General features: G+C 41.0%; 1 protein-coding gene across 1 annotated transcript in view; it reads right to left on the reverse strand.

Moving 5' to 3' along the window:
- Positions 1–2,689: 2,689 nt before the first annotated feature.
- Positions 2,690–18,793, reverse strand: part of SPATA18 (spermatogenesis associated 18) — a 29,688-nt gene continuing 13,584 nt past the window's right edge. The window contains exons 5-13 of the mRNA XM_027104063.1: positions 17,064–17,159; positions 15,202–15,456; positions 13,216–13,516; positions 11,568–11,726; positions 10,565–10,740; positions 7,981–8,104; positions 6,108–6,191; positions 3,236–3,281; positions 2,690–2,926 (exon numbers count right to left, since the gene is read on the reverse strand). Coding sequence (XP_026959864.1) covers positions 2,919–2,926; positions 3,236–3,281; positions 6,108–6,191; positions 7,981–8,104; positions 10,565–10,740; positions 11,568–11,726; positions 13,216–13,516; positions 15,202–15,456; positions 17,064–17,159 — 1,249 coding nt within the window. The 3' untranslated portion in view covers positions 2,690–2,918. The remainder of the gene's footprint in view (positions 2,927–3,235; positions 3,282–6,107; positions 6,192–7,980; positions 8,105–10,564; positions 10,741–11,567; positions 11,727–13,215; positions 13,517–15,201; positions 15,457–17,063; positions 17,160–18,793) is intronic.

Raw genomic sequence — 18,793 nt, forward strand, 5'->3', positions numbered from 1 at the left:
TTTATTGAGGGAATTTGTGGCCCTGGTTCAGACCTCAGAAAATGGAGATGGGTGAGGAGAATCTGCAAGGAAAGCAGTTCATTGCAAAGAACCTACAAGTACAGAAGCACTTTTTTTCTTGATTTCATGATTAGATGTTAAACTGATAATACAAAAACTAACATGTATCCAGGTTACAAAGAAAGAGTTTATCACTCGTCAAAGTCACCAAGGTTAAGGTGCACACCCTGATGAAATGAGTAGAGGTCAGCCTCCCTTGGTTTTGTGGATCCTTTCCAAGAATTAGTCTAGACTAACTGCCATGGCCTGTGCAATTACGGATCAAATCAGAGACTTGAGAAATGGCAAGTGTCCAGACAGGGTACAAAGCAAATAAACTGAGTACATGTGACCTTTTTCCCAATCAGATGCATTCCCATATTTCACTCCTAAAAAATTCTGAGATGTAGGCATTCTCATTATTTAGTGAGATTTTAGAAAAGACCTTTTAACATATAACACATATAACACATTCTATGGTTTTAATATACACCAGCTTCTCCAGGAATGTATTTACTATGTAAATTAAGGCACAGCTGTAAGTTTCTGTTCAAAACTTTACCAAGAGTTTTTCACCATTTCAGAAAACCCATGACATTAGTGTTTATGATATTGCCAGTACAACGCACATGGATCTGCACTTGTAGCTAGTAATTCTACATAAAGGCATAAGCGTCTGATGACTTTATCTTCCGGGATAGTCATACCCAAGCTTTTTTGTTGAAATACATTCTATTTTATTAAAAACTGCTTTCCTTTTTTCCGATTTATATTACAGTTCAAGTACTATATTCGTTGTTTAAAAGTATATATGCCTATAAATCATATTAACTTTGAACATCATTTCAGAATAGCCAAAATAAAATATTTGTTATGAAAGAGGGCGTGAGTCTGGGAGGGTTGAGAGAACCACTGATCCCATCCACCCTCGCTATGCAGTGAAACTGAGGCTCAGAGAGACACAGTAACTTGCTTAAGGCCACCAAGCAAGCTGATGACCAAGTCAGAACTGGAGTTACCTGGGCACTGGGTTCTCCTTCCAGCACGCGGCCCTGCCTCAAAGTGATGACTACATAAACGCAGAGGGAGAACAATTAAGTTCACGCTTCAGAATGCGTTGGTGACCATTAGACCCAAAGGGTGGAGACTGGGGAGGTCTCTCCCCGTCCCTGTGTCCCAGCACAAGAGGCAAGATGCTTTAGAGAAGATTTTTTTTCGTTTTTTTGCGGGGTTTTTGGTTTGTTTGTTTTCACCTAAAAAGCCCCAGGTGCTGGTCCTGGTGCTGAGATTACACAAACTGAGTTGTGACCAGTTCAGCGCTTCTCTCTAAAAGGCACACAGCAAAAGCTGTCATTTGCAAAGCTTGTGTTTAAAACCAGCATTAAAGTGAAAAGAATTAAAAAAAAAAACAAAAACAGAAAGAACAGTATTCATCTTGAGAAAGCAACATTCCATTATAATCTTGAATGTGAACTTTTTCAACAGTACTTCACAGTGAAGAAGTCAAGGGGTAGACATTCAATTTAAAATCCATAAATGGTACCCTTAGCTTTTAGCCTTGAGTTTAAGTGTTTTTAGTCAGATGGAGTTCTTACGCGGTCTGAGTTTGTAAACAACCAGGTGGAATAGGTAAAGGGTGTGTCCCAGGAAGCTTTTATATTTCACACGTACATTAAAACTGCCCGGGGCTTCCCTGGTGGCGCAGTGGTTGAGAGTCCGCCTGCCGATGCAGGGGACACGGGTTCGTGCCCCGGTCCGGGAAGATCCCACATGCCGCGGAGCGGCTGGGCCCGTGAGCCATGGCCGCTGGGCCTGCGCGTCCGAAGCCTGTGCTCCGCAGCGGGAGAGGCCACAACAGTGAGAGGCCCGCGTACCGCAAAAAAAAAAAAAAAAAAAACTGCCCGAAATATTCCCGGGAGAGAAACACAAGGTAATTAACATTTATCTCCAAACTGGCTTCTATCCAAATCACAGCTCAGCATTTATGAAGCAAGAGAGTTCTCTCAAGTAAGTAGCTTCAACAAACAGTGCTCAACTCAGCCACACTGGGCACTTCACAGTAAGAAAAGAGAAGCAGGCCAATGAACTATATTCTCCTAAATCATCATCACCTACCTTTAGCCTGAAGTCACTGCTATGCTATAAGTTCCCCAACCTGAGACTAGGGCTGTCTTCCAAACCCCCAAAGAAAATTAAAACACCCCAGATTGTTTTCCAGTTAAAGCTAAAACCAGCAATTATAATATTTATGATCAGTTTATAAACTGAAATGACTCCTCTTGTCTTTTGGACTCAGCACGGTAAAGATTTTCCACTTTAGTTCTTGTAGTTGCTATAAAAGAGCCTCGTATTTCAGGATGAGAATCCTGAACCTGTGTAATGGACTTTGCTTCAAATGAATATGATCCTAAATACCTAGGCAATTGTGTTTTTTTGTTGTTTTTTTGTTTTTTGCTGTACGTGGGCCTTTCACTGTTGTGGCCTCTCCCATTGCGGAGCACAGGCTCCGGACGCATAGGCCCAGCGGCCATGGTTCACGGGCCCAGCCGCTCCGCGGCATGTGGGATCCTCCCGGACCGGGGCACGAACCCGTGTCCCCCGCATCGGCAGGAGGACTCTCAACCACTGTGCCACCAGGGAAGCCCTAGGCAATTGTTTTTTATCAAATTAATGGAATCTGTATCTATAAAATAAAATAAAATGCTGTATATCTGTACAAATGCGCTAAGCCAAAACATTTAACTCTCTGTGTGAAGTGATACACAGAATTGCCTTTTCACATTATTTTAGTGAGGTCTGAGGCAGACAGCAGGCAGGTGGAGGCACTGGGTAAGTTGGCCGTTGCAGACGTCCTGGGCAGAGGAACATGGCTGGTGGTTTTAAAACCCTAGGGAGAAAAGTAAACGGTTCATTATTATGGTCCATTTCTTAGACTTTCTTTTGGGAAGACCTAAAAGAAAGGTGGATGGTTAATCTAAGTTTACATCAATCAAATCTCTCCATGAGAGCCTCTTCCGGTGTCACCCACAGCACCTGCTGTGGTACCATCCGCAAGAAGGCCCAGAAATAAAAGGTGTGAAGTGGAGGTGAGAAATGTTCTCCAAGGAGCAAAACATTCACTTTGCTGCACGATGCTGAGCTCGAAAAGCAACAATAAAAAGCAGAAACTTTGTTCCATCTAGACCATCCGACTTACTTGGCAATCCACACCTTATTGGAGAAGGACTCCGGCTTCGAGATATCTGGAAAATATAAAAATGTAGTGCGAATGACACAGTAGATGGAGCTCAAAGAAAGAATCCTTTTGATGTTTTTTTCCTAAGACCACCTAAGAGTTTATCTGAAGCAGTTTAGAACTATGATGGTTTCCCCCTAAGGTTGAGCACTGTGATTCCTTTTACACTTCCTGAAGTAAATGGACACTCACCTGAGCTTAAATTATATTATTAACTAAAAGCTGAGCTCCGTGGCCTAGTTGTTTATTGATTTTTGTTGCTGAGGTTGTTTTTAGTGGTTGCTAAACACTTTGAGACTGGATGCTCACTGGCCATACTGAAGTCTATGCTTTCCAGAAAATACTTATTATTATTATTAATGAAAGCTAAAATGACCCAATACTCTCTGGCACATCCTTTATATGAATTATGTCATGTGTCCAAAATGCTGTCCTATTAAGGAGGGTCACTGGGAAGCCAGAAAAGAGCCATTTTTCAAATCTCACCTTTGCTTTCACTGAGGAAAACTACTCCCATACCTACAAGCCTGCGATGGCTCGGAAATAACTGACCACAATTATCATTCTTGCTGTGAGCTTTCAAGCACTTTAGATAAATAGACATTAACAAAGATGGAAGCTGTTCTGGATATGAGGTCTCAAACAAGTCAACCAGATTAACCAAAAATGTTTGTACCGGGGGCTTCCCTGGTGGCTTAGTGGTTGAGAGTCCGCCTGCCGATGCAGGGGACACGGGTTCGTGCCCCGGTCCGGGAGGATCCCGCGTGCCGCGGAGCGGCTAGGACCGTGAGCCATGGCCGCTGAGTCTGCGCGTCCGGAGCCTGTGCTCCGCAACGGGAGAGGCCACAACAGTGAGAGGCCCGCGTACCGGAAAAAAAAAAAAAAGTTTGTACCGAGCTCGTCGTAAAGAGATGATGCTGGAAAGGGACAGGATTTGGGCAGCAGCTTCACCTTTGAGCATCTACTTTAGTCTATCAAAAGCTTAAGTTTGCCCTCCCTGGGCACAAAGTAGGAAAAAGAGAGGATGGGTTCAAACATATACAGGTACTTATTCCAGAGGGACATTGCCCATTGCTAAGCTTTCCAGTGATGGTCCAGAGTTAAAACTTGCCACGGCTGTGAGTGCAACAGGTGTCTAATATGGCTCTTTCTTCTGACAGAACACTTCCTCTTAGAATGAGCATTGTGATTCTTCCAGGATAAAACTCATAATATGTCTTTTTCATTTATCAGCCCATTAAATGTACTGTCCTTTCGCTTTTTCCTACTGTGAATACCTATTTGGCAATAAGGATAATTAAGTTATATTAAAATCAGCAAGAGCTAAAGAACTGTGTCTGACACATGGCTTTCCATTCTCAGGCCATTTCTTTCATGGGGATAGTCGTCCCCAGTTTCCCAGCCCACAAAAATTCTGCCAGATCACATAACAACTCCACCGTGAACTAAAGCCAGAGGGAATCTCTACCTCCTCCGACAGCTGTAACATTCAGTTACTTTGTTGAAATCATACTGATCTTCCTATATTGAAACACATTCAGGGAGGAAACCATGTTTTAGTCATTTCTGTATCGCCCACACACACATACACACTAGCATCCATCCGATAACGGAAAAAATGTTTGATAAGAACATTATCAGGGCTTCCCTGGTGGCACAGTGGTTAAGAATCCGCCTGCCAATGCAGGGGACACGGGTTCGAGCCCTGGTCCAGGAAGATCCCACATGCTACAGAGCAACTAGGCCCGTGTGCTACAACTACTGAGCCTGCACTCTAGAGTCCACGAGCCACAACTACTGAGCCCGTGTGCTACAACTACTGAAGCCCGCATGCCTAGAGCCCGTGCTCCACAACAAGGGAAGCCACTGCAATGAGAAGCCTGTGCACTGCAACGAAGAGTAGCCCCTGCTTGTCCCAACTAGAGAAAGCCCGCATGCAGCAACGAAGACACAATGCAGCCAAAAATAAATAAATTTATAAAAAAAAAAAAAAGAATGTTATCAAACATAATGTTTTGTTGAGAGGGGTTTAGAAGTCTAGGGCTAGAGTTGCATCGCTAGAGATAATTTCAGAGAAGTTGCCTTCTCTACCACTCTCCCTAAAACAAGTTTGAACAAATATTTAAAGAATTTTTATTTGGAGGAGCAGCAAATTGTTAGCCTATCTGGTATCTTAACATGTCTTGGTCTAGATCTCTATTCAAAAGGCATTGACTAAATATTATGTGTTGAATGAATGAACAGTGGTGAATCATAATAATGTTAGTTTTTAGGGATATTATAACCACAGTTTTCAGAGATGTTTTTGCTGTTATTTTTTTCTTTGATATATGTGTTAGTAATCCTAAGAATGAATACACAGAGACTAATCTTAATTCTTCCTACTTTGAAGTTTGGAGGAAAATTAAGACCTGCAATGCCCTTTATACAGGATTAAAATCCAGACCATTTGAGCAATTTCTCCAAACTCATACAAGAAGTTCTAGAGATACCAGAGACTGATGTGTGCAGAGATCAGTTGACTAAGATGTCCTAGTCTCTGCTCAGGACACTCATAGCTAATAGCCCATTTTCATTTAAAGATAAAAATAAAACATGAAATAACTAAAGTCTATTATTCTTTCAACTAATGGAAAAAAACTACTTCTACTTCCTTCTTTCTAGACTGATAAATTCCTTAGCCAAGGTAGTATAAAAATCCATCTGGGGTGATTGTAGTAGGTTCTCTTTCTACCTACAAACTTATCCTCGCCTCTTTTATAGGTGACTGTGGACAAAAAAACCCGTCAACCATAAGATGATTTTGTGTAAAAATGATTAGACAGATACATACCGTGCTTAAACTAACACGGCTACGAGGGCAGATGGGACTTAAACTCCTGCTTCGACATCGACTTAGAGATCGCACTGAATTCCACTAGAAAAAGAGAAAGAGAAAAATAGTCAATAGTTTGTGAAAGCCCAGGTGGCTTAAAACAATACTCATATCCCATAGAACGAACAAGAGGTTTTCCTGATATGATTACACTTGCCCGTTACTGGTCGCCAGTATAAGTACACTCATTTGCTATAGCTGCCCAATATTTGACAGTAGCTCTAGGGTACTTCTCAAATAAAATCCCATTACAATGAACTTTGGGATATTCAAATTCATGATGCTAGGGGAACTTTGTTTTGATGAGTAAACTGTTAGAAATTACATTCAAGTTTGCAAGTGTTGGAGAACGTAAGCTCCATCTGGTCAGGAATTTGTGTTTGTTTTGTTCGTTGCTGAATCCCCAGCGCCTAAACACAGAGCTTGGGTCATAAATAACTATTGAATAAAATGAATTAATGAATAAGTGAGTGAATGAATCACTACTGTGGCCCACCTACTGTCCAACTAAGTTAATGAACAAAAAGAAAATTTTATTTCCTATAATGAGATTTTACTAGTCAAAGTCTTCTCATCAATTCCCGTCATTCAACCCTTTCCCAGGTTCTTGCTTTTAGGGCATTTTCTTTGTTTTAGGAGTCTAAGCTTGGGTGAATATTGGTGACACACTGGAGGGGAGAGAAGAAGGAAGTTAAAGGCAATTTGATATTTGATGGAGAACATAAGAATAGTGGCTATTTCCTCTCCCTCCCCTCCAAATTACACTGCAGACAGTTTACAAGAGTTCCTGAACAGAGGGTAATTGTTGTAAGGGCAAAGAAGCACGTTTTATGAGTTCATTCATTGTAGAGCACGTGCGATTGCCAAGTCAACGCAACCCAGTTTCTATGGGCTCAACTCTTACAGCACAGAATATTTTCATTGAGATACTTTATGCTACAGTGGGATGTTTAAGCTTAAGTTCTTTTAAATACACTACTCCGCTTCTCCACTTCATGTGTGAAAAGCTGCCATGAAGCACTTCCCCTATCCTCCAGGTCAAAGAGAACAGGAACTGAGACCACCCAGATGGTGGCTTTGCTCTGGACCTGGGAGCTCCTCTCCTGAATTCACTTAACTTCTAGGAAGGGCAGGGTAAAACTCCATAATGGGAGCACAATATAGACTATCCAAGCACCCGTAGCAACCAGTTCCAACATCCTCTCCCCACCTTAACACACACACTTACACACTTGCATATCTAAGACTCCATTCTGAAGGCTGTCCAATTATTTAACATGTTCAAAACATTCTACAGCCAATGTATATAGGAAGCAACCCTCCAAAACTGATTGGCTCTTCTCTCCCCACCTCCTCCGCCCTCTTTTTCTCCATCCCTCCCCTCCCTACACATCGTACCAAGGAGAGAAAAACACGACACATTCATCATATCCCAAAATACAGAACTATCAGTAAAAATCGGGCCAATTGTTTTCTGATAGTTAATCGATCACTTTTAAATGCTTAGAACTGTAGAGGGCCTCTAAAAGTTGAGCTCAAGGGGCTTTGCCCTTATAATAGCATAATATTTCTAAGACAGAGGAGGCAAATAGGACCAGTTCTATCTTGTAAATAAAGCAATAAACAAAGAAATGACTGCCAGGAAATGATGAAGAAGAATCAAAGAAAAGAATCTGTTCTTTCCCAGCCAGTCCCTTTCCTCTCCTTTGTACGAAATCTTATCAAATAACCCTTTATGAACTTCTTTTATAGAATCTCTGGGTTTATAAATGTTCTCGAACTTGTGAATCAAACACTTGGGCTGAATTGTCATTATGCAAGGGCACCATACAAAAGCCCCTCTCCTGGTGACAGCTTCTCCCTTCATAATGACACAGTCATTCTCCATGAGAGCAGGCCACACGTGATAGAAGACCAAGGGAGCCGTGAAATCGGAGTCATAGCTTCGACGGTACCTATTTTAAACACGCAAAAGAACAAGAAAGAGAAGATAAGCAGTTATGTAACCTAACTGGGAGGGAAGCGGACATCAGTGTAAATCCTCATCTTTTATTCTGCTCACACTTAGATAAATATGGATCCTGATTCTATTATTAAAGAGATAGTTGTGGGCTCCTAGAATAGGAACCACTGATAACAAGGACCCGACATGGGCTCACTAAAAACAAGTCATGTCATAGAGAACAGACTGGTGGTTGCCGTGGGGGAAGGGTTGTGGGAGGGATGGACTGGAAGGTTGGGGTTAGCGGATGCAAACTAGTATATTTATTTATTTTTTATTTTATTTTATTTATTTATTTATTTTTTACGGTATGTGGGCCTCTTACTGTTGTGGCCTCTCCCGTTGCGGAGCACAGGCTCCGGACGCGCAGGCTCAGCGGCCATGGCCCACGGGCCCAGCCGCTCCACGGCATGTGGGATCCTCCCGGACCGGGGCACGAACCCGTGTCCCCTGCATCGGCAGGCGGACTCTCAACCACTGCGCCACCAGGGAAGCCCCAAACTAGTATATTTAGATGGATAAACAACAAGGTCCCACTGTAGAGCACAGAGAACTATACACAATATCCTATGATAAACCATAATGAAAAAGAATATTTTAAAAAGAATGTATATAGAGATATGCATATGTGTAACTGAATCACGTTGCTGTAGAGCAGAAATTAACACAGCATTGTAGAAGTGCAATGTGCTATCACTGCACAATGGAGCCACCCCAACACAATACTGTAAATCAATTATACTTCAATTTTTTTAAACTGACAAAAAAAAAAAAAAGTCATGTCAGACTAGTCTTGTTCCTTCTCAGGATTACAAGAATTGTAATTCAGGGAAATGCTAGAGACAGAGACCATCTAAGTCCCACAGGCAACCTATAGATTTCTCATGCTGGGGACTTCCCTGATGGCACAGTGGTTAAGAATCTGCCTGCCGGTGCAGGGAACACGGGTTCGAGCCCTGGTCCGGGAAGATCCCACATGCTGCGGAGCAACTAAGCCCGTGCGCCACAACTGCTGAGCCTGCGCTCTAGAGTCCGTGAGCCACAATTACTAAGCCCGCGAGCCACAGCTACTGAGCCCGCGTGCCGCAACTACTGAAGCCCGCGTGCCTAGAGCCCATGCTCTGCAACAAGAGAAGCCACCGTAATGAGAAGCCCGTGCACCGCAACGAACATTAGCCCCCGCTCACTGCAACTAGAGAAAGCCCGCCCGCCCGCAGCAGCGAAGACCCAAAGCAGCCAAAAATAAATAAATAAATAGATTTATTTTAAAAAGCAATTAAAAACAGAATTACCATATGATCCAGCAGTTCCACTTCTAGGTATTTATCCAAAGAAAACTAAACACTAATTTGAAAAGATATATACACCCCCATGTTCATTGCGGCTTTATTTACAATAGCCAAGATGGACATCTAAGTGTTCATTGACGGATTAATGGTTTAAAAAGTTGTGGTATCTATACAATGGGATACTATTTTGCTATTTAAAGAAAAGAGAATGAAATCTTGTCAAGTGAGACAACATGGATGGACCTCGAGGGCATTATGAAATAAGTCAGACAGAGAAAGACAAATGCCATACAGTCTCACTTATATGTAGACTCCAAAGCAAACAAACAAACAAAAACCAAGCTCACAGATACAGAAAACAGATTAGTGATTGCTGGACATGGGGGCAAAACGGGTTAGGGAAGTCAAAAGGTACAAACTTCTGGTTACAAAAGAAATGTTATGCAGACGTATAAGTGTTAAAAATATAGTTAATAATACTGTATTGCAAATTTGAAAGTTGCTTAGAGAATAGATCTTAAAAGTTCTCATTGGAAGAAAAAAAAGTTTTGTAACTATATATGGTGACTGATGGTGATAATCATTTCACAATATATACAAATGTAGAATCATTATTGTTGTAGACGTGAAACTAATACAATCTTATATGTCAGTTTTACCTCAATGAAAAAAATTTTAAACAATAAAAAGCAATATATGTCTGTATTTCTATAGCACTTTTTTTTAACATCTTTGTTGGAGTACAACTGCTTTATAATGGTGTGTTAGTTTCTGCTTTATAACAAAGTGAATCAGCTATACATATATCCCCATACCTCCTCCCTAGCACTTTTATTTTAAAGAGTTCCAAACAGACTCCAGGTACTCATTAGTTCTCCCCAGGACCAATATGTTCAATGGAAATCATAACATCACCTCTGAAGCACATTTGACGTAGAAGGAAAATGACCCCAGAAGAGGGCCCTGCCCTGTAGTACAGAGAAGTATATGGCTGGGCCTGAAAATCAGGTAATGTCTGTTGATTTCCCCACCCAGAGCTCTTTTCCCTAAATTGTTCCCAGAGAATACAGACAAGATAATTTATTTATAAAGAATCCCTTAGCTTCTGCTCCTATGTCTCTTACTTGCAATCATTAAAAACTTCTCCATCGGCCCCAACTGCAATGTCGAGGGGTGGGTCTAAAGTCTGCATTGCAAACGCAATGCAACATATCTCCTGGATGAAGTTACTGAGGAGGCGAAAATCAACTTCAGGAGGGAATGAAATCTTGGGATTGACATTCATGGCTCGGATCACATCCTGAAAAACAAAAAGATGGCATCACCTTGTTACCAACCTGTGAAATACACACTGAAAATCCTAAGGACGTTATGACTGCTGGGAGGGGGAAAGAGCATGTGAGTGAAAACAAGGTAAACTAGAAGAGAAGTGCATGTGCTGAAACAGAGAAGGAGGAAAGATGACAGAGAACAAATGACATACTAAAGGCCAAGAAAGTCTCCATAAACAAAAAGCTAAAGCAAAAACCCTTAGTAGCTTTTATTTATTATTTCCTTATTTTTCTATTCTGAGCAAGTTATATAATCGCCAACACAGGACTCTGACTTGTTCATAAACTATAATAATAATTATAATAGCTTGCTCTTATTGAGAGTTTACTCTGTGCCAACTCTTGTGCTAAGCAAATTACCTGCTTCCTTTCATTTAATCCTCTCAAAAACTCTGTGGGGTCATGACCATTGTTGCTCCCATTTTAAGATTAGAAAACTAAAGCACAGAGAGGTTAAATAAATGCAAGGTCACACAGCTAGTAAGTGGCAGAACCAGGATGCAAACCCATAGCTATCTTTCCCGAAATCATTGCTCCTAAGCACTATGGTATTCTATCTTCCAATCTTAAGAGCCTGTCTGAAGAATAAAACTAGAAAGCTCAAAATATTTTCCTCATAATATGTCTAAGAAAGAAAGAGCCAATAATGACTGGTTCTACAAAATATATTGGATACTCATTCCCGCTCTTCCATTACATAGATGCGACACTAAGCTGGATGGATTTCTGAGTTATTAGTATTCATTATAAACAGCAGCAGCAGCAAACCAGTCCCAATAAAAGACCCAACACTTACATTAACACTGCTTTGGGAATCATATAGATCAAGATGACAAACGATATAATCCAAGACATCATCCTCAAAGCCGTTGGACCCTGCATAAGACGATGTCAGCGATTTCCTCACACGGATCTTAAAGTGTCTGAATGCCGTTTTAGCTACATGGAACGCCTCCTGCACATAAAAGTACAGCAAATTTATCTGGTGGGAGGAGGGAGGTAAAGAGGTCCAAAGCAAGGAATGAAGAAAGAATGCCCAACAAAAATTCAACATCATATTGGACTTCTGGTAACTAAATCCAGCGGTCAAAACTACTTTTAATCTGGGAGAAAATACATATCTAAATCTTGGAAAGTACATAAATACATATAAGACTACCCATATTCACTAATTTCAAGACAGTTGACCACTGTTCTGGTAATCCTGATTGCAAGGAGCAGGACGATGCAGGCATTCAAGGAAATAAAATCACCTGTGGTTACATAAATACTTGAAATATGCTAGTTGATGCTTTGATCCCACAGCAATATCATACTACTGGTCAAGAAATAAGAGAAAATTATCAATCTAGTGGTCACGTCATACATAGACACATATCAAGCGTCTGACATGTTTCCTGGCATATATTAATTCAACAAATATTTATTAAATGCTTGCAATATAGCAGGCATGGGGAAAACTCAGTTATGCATGAAAGATATAGCCTCTACAATTACAGAACTTTAACCAACTCAGTACATGATTCTTATATAAATTATATATAAATTAAATAATTCTTAATGATATAAATTCTTTTTTCTGTAAAAAGCCAGATAGTAAATATTTTAGGCTTTGCCGGTCACATAATTGTCTCTGTCATTTTTTTTTTTTTACAACGCTTTAAAATGTAAAACCATTCGTATATGTTAGCTCTTGGGTGGTATTTCTCTTAGAATTACAGATCAGGGCCAGATATGGCCCAGGGGTCACAGTTTGCTGACTCCCGATATAAATGAATAAATATAGGATAAAGTCCGGTAGATTCTGATAATTCCGCTCTCACACCAATATTTTGTTTTGTTTGTTAATATTTAGCTGTTCTCATTACAGACTCTTAGTATCTCCGTATGGTACCCACAGAATAAATGTATTTGCTTTGGATTTTGAGATTATATATGAGCACTTTTTAATCTTGCCATACTCAAGTAGTTAGCAGTTCTAGTGACTCCTCTTAGTTAAATAAACAGAAGAGTGAACACAATCACAGCCTTTTGATTTTTCTAAGAAGAGAAGGTAACCAATCAAATGATAGCCCTTAGCAATAATATATCCATTGTGCGTACATATACCCATATTACAATAGAAGATCCAGCGCGAATCAACTTCGTATATACCCATCTGAGATAGTCCTACATTTATGGATGCTTCAACAAATGTCTGGTCAAAATAGATATTAACATATATGAATAGTTATAGAGTGTGAAAAATAATTCATCGCAAATATCTGTAATGGAAGGCAGGCAGGGAGGGAGGGAGGAGACAGATGGAAACCCACCCTCCTTCAGTGACCTCAGGCCCTACCAAGTCTTTTTTAAGCCGTCTTGTTCAGTTTACCCAAGCACTGCCTGGCCGCAGCGCCCTTGGACCGCGGAAGTGCAGCGGCGCGCGCGCTAGGCTCACGTACCACTGCCGCGATGTAGATGATCCGCTGCACCGTCTCGGCGTTGTGGATGCAGCGCCGCAGCAGGCACTGCGCATCCAGGCGGGTCTGGGAATAGACGTCGCTGAACCGGGACAGCAGGGCGGCCTTGCGCGCCACGCTGGACAGTTTGGCGCGACTCGGAGACGGGCTCCTGACCTTCGCGACCGCGGTGGAGGGGCTGGTGGACCGTCTGCGGCTGCGGCTGTGACTGCGGCTGCGGCTGTGACTGCGGCTGCGGCCGCGCCTGCGAGGGTCAGGGCTCGGAGACCGGATTCCGGCGGACCTGTTGGTGAACAGGAATCAGGCAGGGAAGCGCTCTGATTCCCTTCACTCTCTTGTTCCTAGACTCGGCTGCTTCTCTCCCCATAAACCAGAAGCCATGGGAACAGGGAGAGCAGCTCCCTGTGAGAGGCACTGTGTCACCATAAGGCCTCAAATAGGACCACAAACAAAAAACAATACTCTATATTTGCCTGGTGCATTAGAATTTATAACACACTTTCACTCACTCAGCACATCAATTTATCCTTCAAGCAGCCAGGTAAGGTTAGCATTGATAGTTGGCCCTTTTACAGATGAAGAAGTTGAGGCTCAGAAATGCTAAGAAGGCTATCCTAGAGTAACACAGCTAGCAAGAGCAAGAGTTAAATAAAAAGTCAGATTTTCAGTATTTCTTACCCCAACCTTGGGCCACTAACACATCACTGAGCTTTCTGGTATAAAATGAGATGAACACTGATTGAACAATGAGAAAGAAATTCTGTGTTCCCCTTCCATAGCAATGGAACCATTTGCAGTCATTTTCTCCTCCGCAGGTCCTCCATTTTCACCTACATAATTTGTGCCCTATTTCGGGATGGTGGGGAGGTTATCAAGTGAGCTAATACATGTGGAAGTACTTGGTGAATCGAAAAGCATTCCGTCAGTGAAACGTATATTGCTACCAAGTACAAAGTAAATGATCAGACTAGCTAGTCCAAAGGGAATGGGCCACCAAAAAGAGAAGTTTTGTAGAAGGAACTGTGGGGCAAAAGGCAGTACAAAGCAGACTCTCCGAAGGTGGAAAGGGAAAAAAAGCCCTCATTTATAGTGTTCGCCAGTTTCCATGATGCAACAAATACTCTCACCATAGCCAATTTCAAACTATCAATGTGACATCGCTGAAACCAGAGTTAGGTAGAAATGCACAGAATCAGTTCCCAGAGCCAGTACAAGCTGGCACTCGCACAACACTGATGGAGTGACTCCCCAAAATGAAAGCCTAAGGTGACATTTAGGGGAATGGAGAACAGGGTTAGGGGTGGCTTTGATAGCCTGAAGCTGGGCACACTGTGGGGCTGGGGGTGGGGGGAAGAGGGGAAGTGTTAGAAAGAACAAGGAAAATGCAGAAACTCCAAAGAGAGAAACAATCTACTTTGTCCTCACTTAACACTGTCTGAATGACCTGTCTTAACGTTCTCTCCATCAGTAGAAGGGAATTTCACATTCCCTTACCTACTCATTCCATCAAACAAAGTGAGATGTAAAAAAGGCAATACCCTGTGAAATGACAGTTGGTCATCCTGGCGAGAGAACTCCTAGAACTCAGAGAACAGGACCCTCCCCCCATCATGGAACAGTCTTTCAACATGGGTACCGCCTTTTGCATTATAGGCGCTCAAATCTGGTAACAAGACAAAGAACCTTCCTTTGGCACGTCTTAGTTTCATTCCTTAAGCTTCAATGTCAGTCCGAAATTAGTTAGTGCCCAAGTATTGTCAATCCACGAGGTATTTTCTCTATGGAAGGGTGAAGTTAGAGAAAACAATCCCTCTACGGTTCAAAGTTTTCCATATTATTGGGGTTCGCGCTCAGGATATCATTTTTTTTTTCTTTTTTCTTTTTCTTTTTTCCTTTTCCAAGCCAGGCTTTTATCACTAACTCAACAAAAGGAGCTTAAATGAAAAGATCTGTGAGAATTTGTCAGACCTTCCTTGGAGTACAGATTTTTCAGCAGACAGAACAGCTATCTCGTCCTTCAGCGTTCGGAGCTGTTTCTCATAATCGCATATCGCTTCTGCCTTCCGCTGGTCTACGCTCCACCTGTCCGCGCCCATCTGCTCCGAGCCCTGGGGCTCCGAGCCCCGCAGCTCCTCTCTCCTACGCTCGGAGCCCCGCTTCTCTGAGCTCCTATGCTCTGAGTGTCTGTGGCGAGATTCCTCCTGGGCTTGAAGAGATGTAAGCCTGAACAGAAAAAAAGGTTTGAAAGAAAAGAGAGAAAGGGAGGGATGGAGGAAAGGTAATAAACGGCAATTGGCCTACTTAAGGAGGCTGCTTTATTTAGTGTGCAGTTATTGCCCTGGGAAACTCGGATGGAAATACATAGGATCAAACACAAATGAACAAAGAGCAGAATTGCCAGGGTCAGGGTGCCACTTCACGTCTGTAGCTTGCATGGAAAAAGGCTCCTGAAGAAAAGATAGGCATGCAAATCCTCTAGCCAAAGCAGAGTGGGCAGAGTCATGAAGTCTTTGCAGAGGCAAAGCAGAGACATACTATTCTACGTTGGACGGCTTCACTGCACAAAACTCTGGAAGCCTGTGATCTCCAAAACCTAGTCCAGAAGCTGGTCAAAGAGATAATCTATTCTCACTAGCTCTTCTATTCTCTGAACAGATGGAATGTGGGGGGAAACTGCAGTGGAAATTGAGTAACATCCACAACACTAAGCAGAAGTGTGGACCTATGAAAATAATGTACTACTATGGAAAGGAGTAAAGCTTTAGAAATAAAACTGGCATCCTCATTAATAAAAAGAAGTATGGCCATCATACAAGGGAGCAAAAGCCATAAGAAGAGAACATGCTGTGATGAAAATAACAATGGTGTAAGAAGAAAAGGGAAGGCGTAAGATTAAGAAGGATGTAGAAAAGCTAAAAACGCAATAGCAGAATTCAAAGCTGCCCTAGAGACAGTAAAGAACAGAACTGGTGTGATAGGGAATTGCTGAGTAATATGATCAAAGAATTTGAGAAGCTATATCAACTAGGAGATGAGATTAGTGCTCCAAGCTAAAATTTATGGATGTTCCTGAAGAAATCAGAACAATTGGAACATGTATGAAGGCAATAGAAAGGTATGTATGTTCGTATGTGTATATATATATGTATATATATATATATATATTTATATACATATATATATATATATATTTTTTTTTTTTTACTGCAACTCCCATTTGCTCTTTTTTGGGGAAAGAAAAATCAAAGTTAAGATTGAAAAAAGTATACCCTGAAAGGATCAGTGTTTATTTTCCCCTTCTAGAAATTTATCTTTAGAGGATAATCTGAAATTTAAACTAAGATTGGCCACAAAAAATTATTTCCAATGTTGAAAATTGGCATCAAAGTAAATATTCCCTGTTAGGGAAATACCCAAATGAGGAAATATGATGTACCTATTTAAGACTAAGCTCTGCTTTATTTTTTCTTAGTAATAGAAAAAAATAATGTTAAATGAAAAAATGGGGTCCACAGTTGTATACTTACATTTTGTTGTCTTAACTTTATTTTTAATGTACTAATTGACAGAAATAGAAAATGGTGACAGTAACTGGCTCTGGAATTATGAGGGCTAAGGTTCCTTTCTACCATGTTGTACTTTGAAGATTTTCTATAGTGGATAAGTACTGTTTTGTAGTAAGAAAAATATATAAAACATTAATAAAAACATTGCTGCCTTTCCTCTTTATGGACAGTTTCTTTCGTATTGTAATGGAGCACCAAAAAAAGCTAAATTCAAAGGTTAATCAGCAGCCTGCAATAATCCTGTCATTTTTTTTTTTTTCTTACTGCTTTCTTAGCTGATTTATTTCCCCCTCTGCAGTCAGAAGGGATATGGCCGATCTGTTCTTGGTTTCTTTAAGAGTCTTTTCAGTTTCAGCCATACTGTAAGAGAAATCAGTAACTAAAGACAGATTTTCCAAAATTGGCAGACTTTCTAAATCAAGGCATAGGTTCTCTTGGGAACTTTTGCCGTATGATATAAATTCAATATAAACAACATCGAATTATAAGACATCTGCATTCAATTAGATGATATTACAAATATCATGGCACACTAGTACGCAAAAACATGCTCGCATCTTTCCTTGATGTCAAACACAAAGAAATTACAGAGCTACTACCTCTAAAAGGCTAGGTAATAATTACTGGTATTAGAATGTAAAAGACAAACTTGTTCAGTTTCTCCTTCTCACCCTCCTAATTCATCTGCTCTAATTACACCGAATCCCCAGGTTGCCTCTCTATAAAATCTCCATTTTTCTGTAATATACTAATACCTATTCTTATTACTTTGCACTGTAGAGTTGCATTTGACTTAATTTTCCCAGATTTGCTAAATATAGAAAAATTATTTGCCCGCCTATAAAAAAGTCCTCCACAATTACACTCGACTACCAAGTACTTCATGTCTTCCTGCCTCTGACTTCCACCACTAATTGAGCACAGTTTTCCTGAGTTTTCAACTAGCTTAGTCCTTGTTAGTTTCAAGGACTCTCCTCGTTGTAGACAAATCATAATAAATCGTACTATTTCTTTAGGAAATGAGAATGTGATGGATGCCACTGGATGAAGACCAATGGTTCTCAATGAGGTTGTCCTAGTACAGTGAGAGATTGTGGATTGGCAAAGGTTTTTGGACTTCTCTGACCTTGCATCCCTGGAACACCAAGTATCTTTCATCACAGTAGTTCTGTAGCTAAGAGATTGCAACTGTTATCCAAACTCACACCAGTCTTCCTCCCTACACTTGGATGGAACCATGGAAGGCCAAACACTGGCCTCCCCTATACAGTGAGGCAGACTGAGAAATAATGGGACAGCAGGATCCCTATCAATTCCACACAGATCCAATGAGGCAATGCAGGAGGTGGTGTGCATTTCCCCAAATTCCATCTCATCCCCTTCTCCTCTAACAAACGCCCACTCATCCAATGAGTGCCTCTCCAAAGGCCACACCTGACTCTCAAGAAAAGTTTGTCTTCCCTTCTCCTGAGCTCCTCCAACACTTGTTCACATCTGTAATCTCATTACAAACACACTGTGAACTACTTGAAGGCAAAGATTTTATTTTATTCATCTCTTTATCCCCAGCTCCTAAAACAGTACCTGTCGTATAGATTTTTTAAAAAAACAGAAAAACTGAATGAATGAATGCATGAATGAAATGTCTGAAGTCTAAAATAAAACCAGAGGAGCAATAACTTCACGATAGGGATGCTGGTTATTGTAAGGAAATTGCTGTGATTTAATTTCAATGTGAATATGTTATAGATTTTTTAAAGTATATATGGGAAAATGAACATTTTTATCAAGAGAAAACTGTGGAAAATTAAAAGAAGAAAATAGACCAAGAAAGAAACAAGAGTGTGAACAGTAATCAGGTTTTTTTCTCTCGAGACATGGCATACATGTGTGAGCACATATATATATGCGAACTTGTCCCCCTTGGATGACATGCAGAGAGAAGAAAGGAGATACCTTCATGTGACAAGCATTGTTTTAAGCAGGCTAACATA

The sequence above is a fragment of the Aethalodelphis obliquidens genome, unplaced genomic scaffold (assembly GCF_003676395.1).
Source record: "Aethalodelphis obliquidens isolate GAN/ISIS:26980383/991018 unplaced genomic scaffold, ASM367639v1 scaffold6, whole genome shotgun sequence".
Taxonomy (NCBI): domain Eukaryota; kingdom Metazoa; phylum Chordata; class Mammalia; order Artiodactyla; family Delphinidae; genus Aethalodelphis; species Aethalodelphis obliquidens.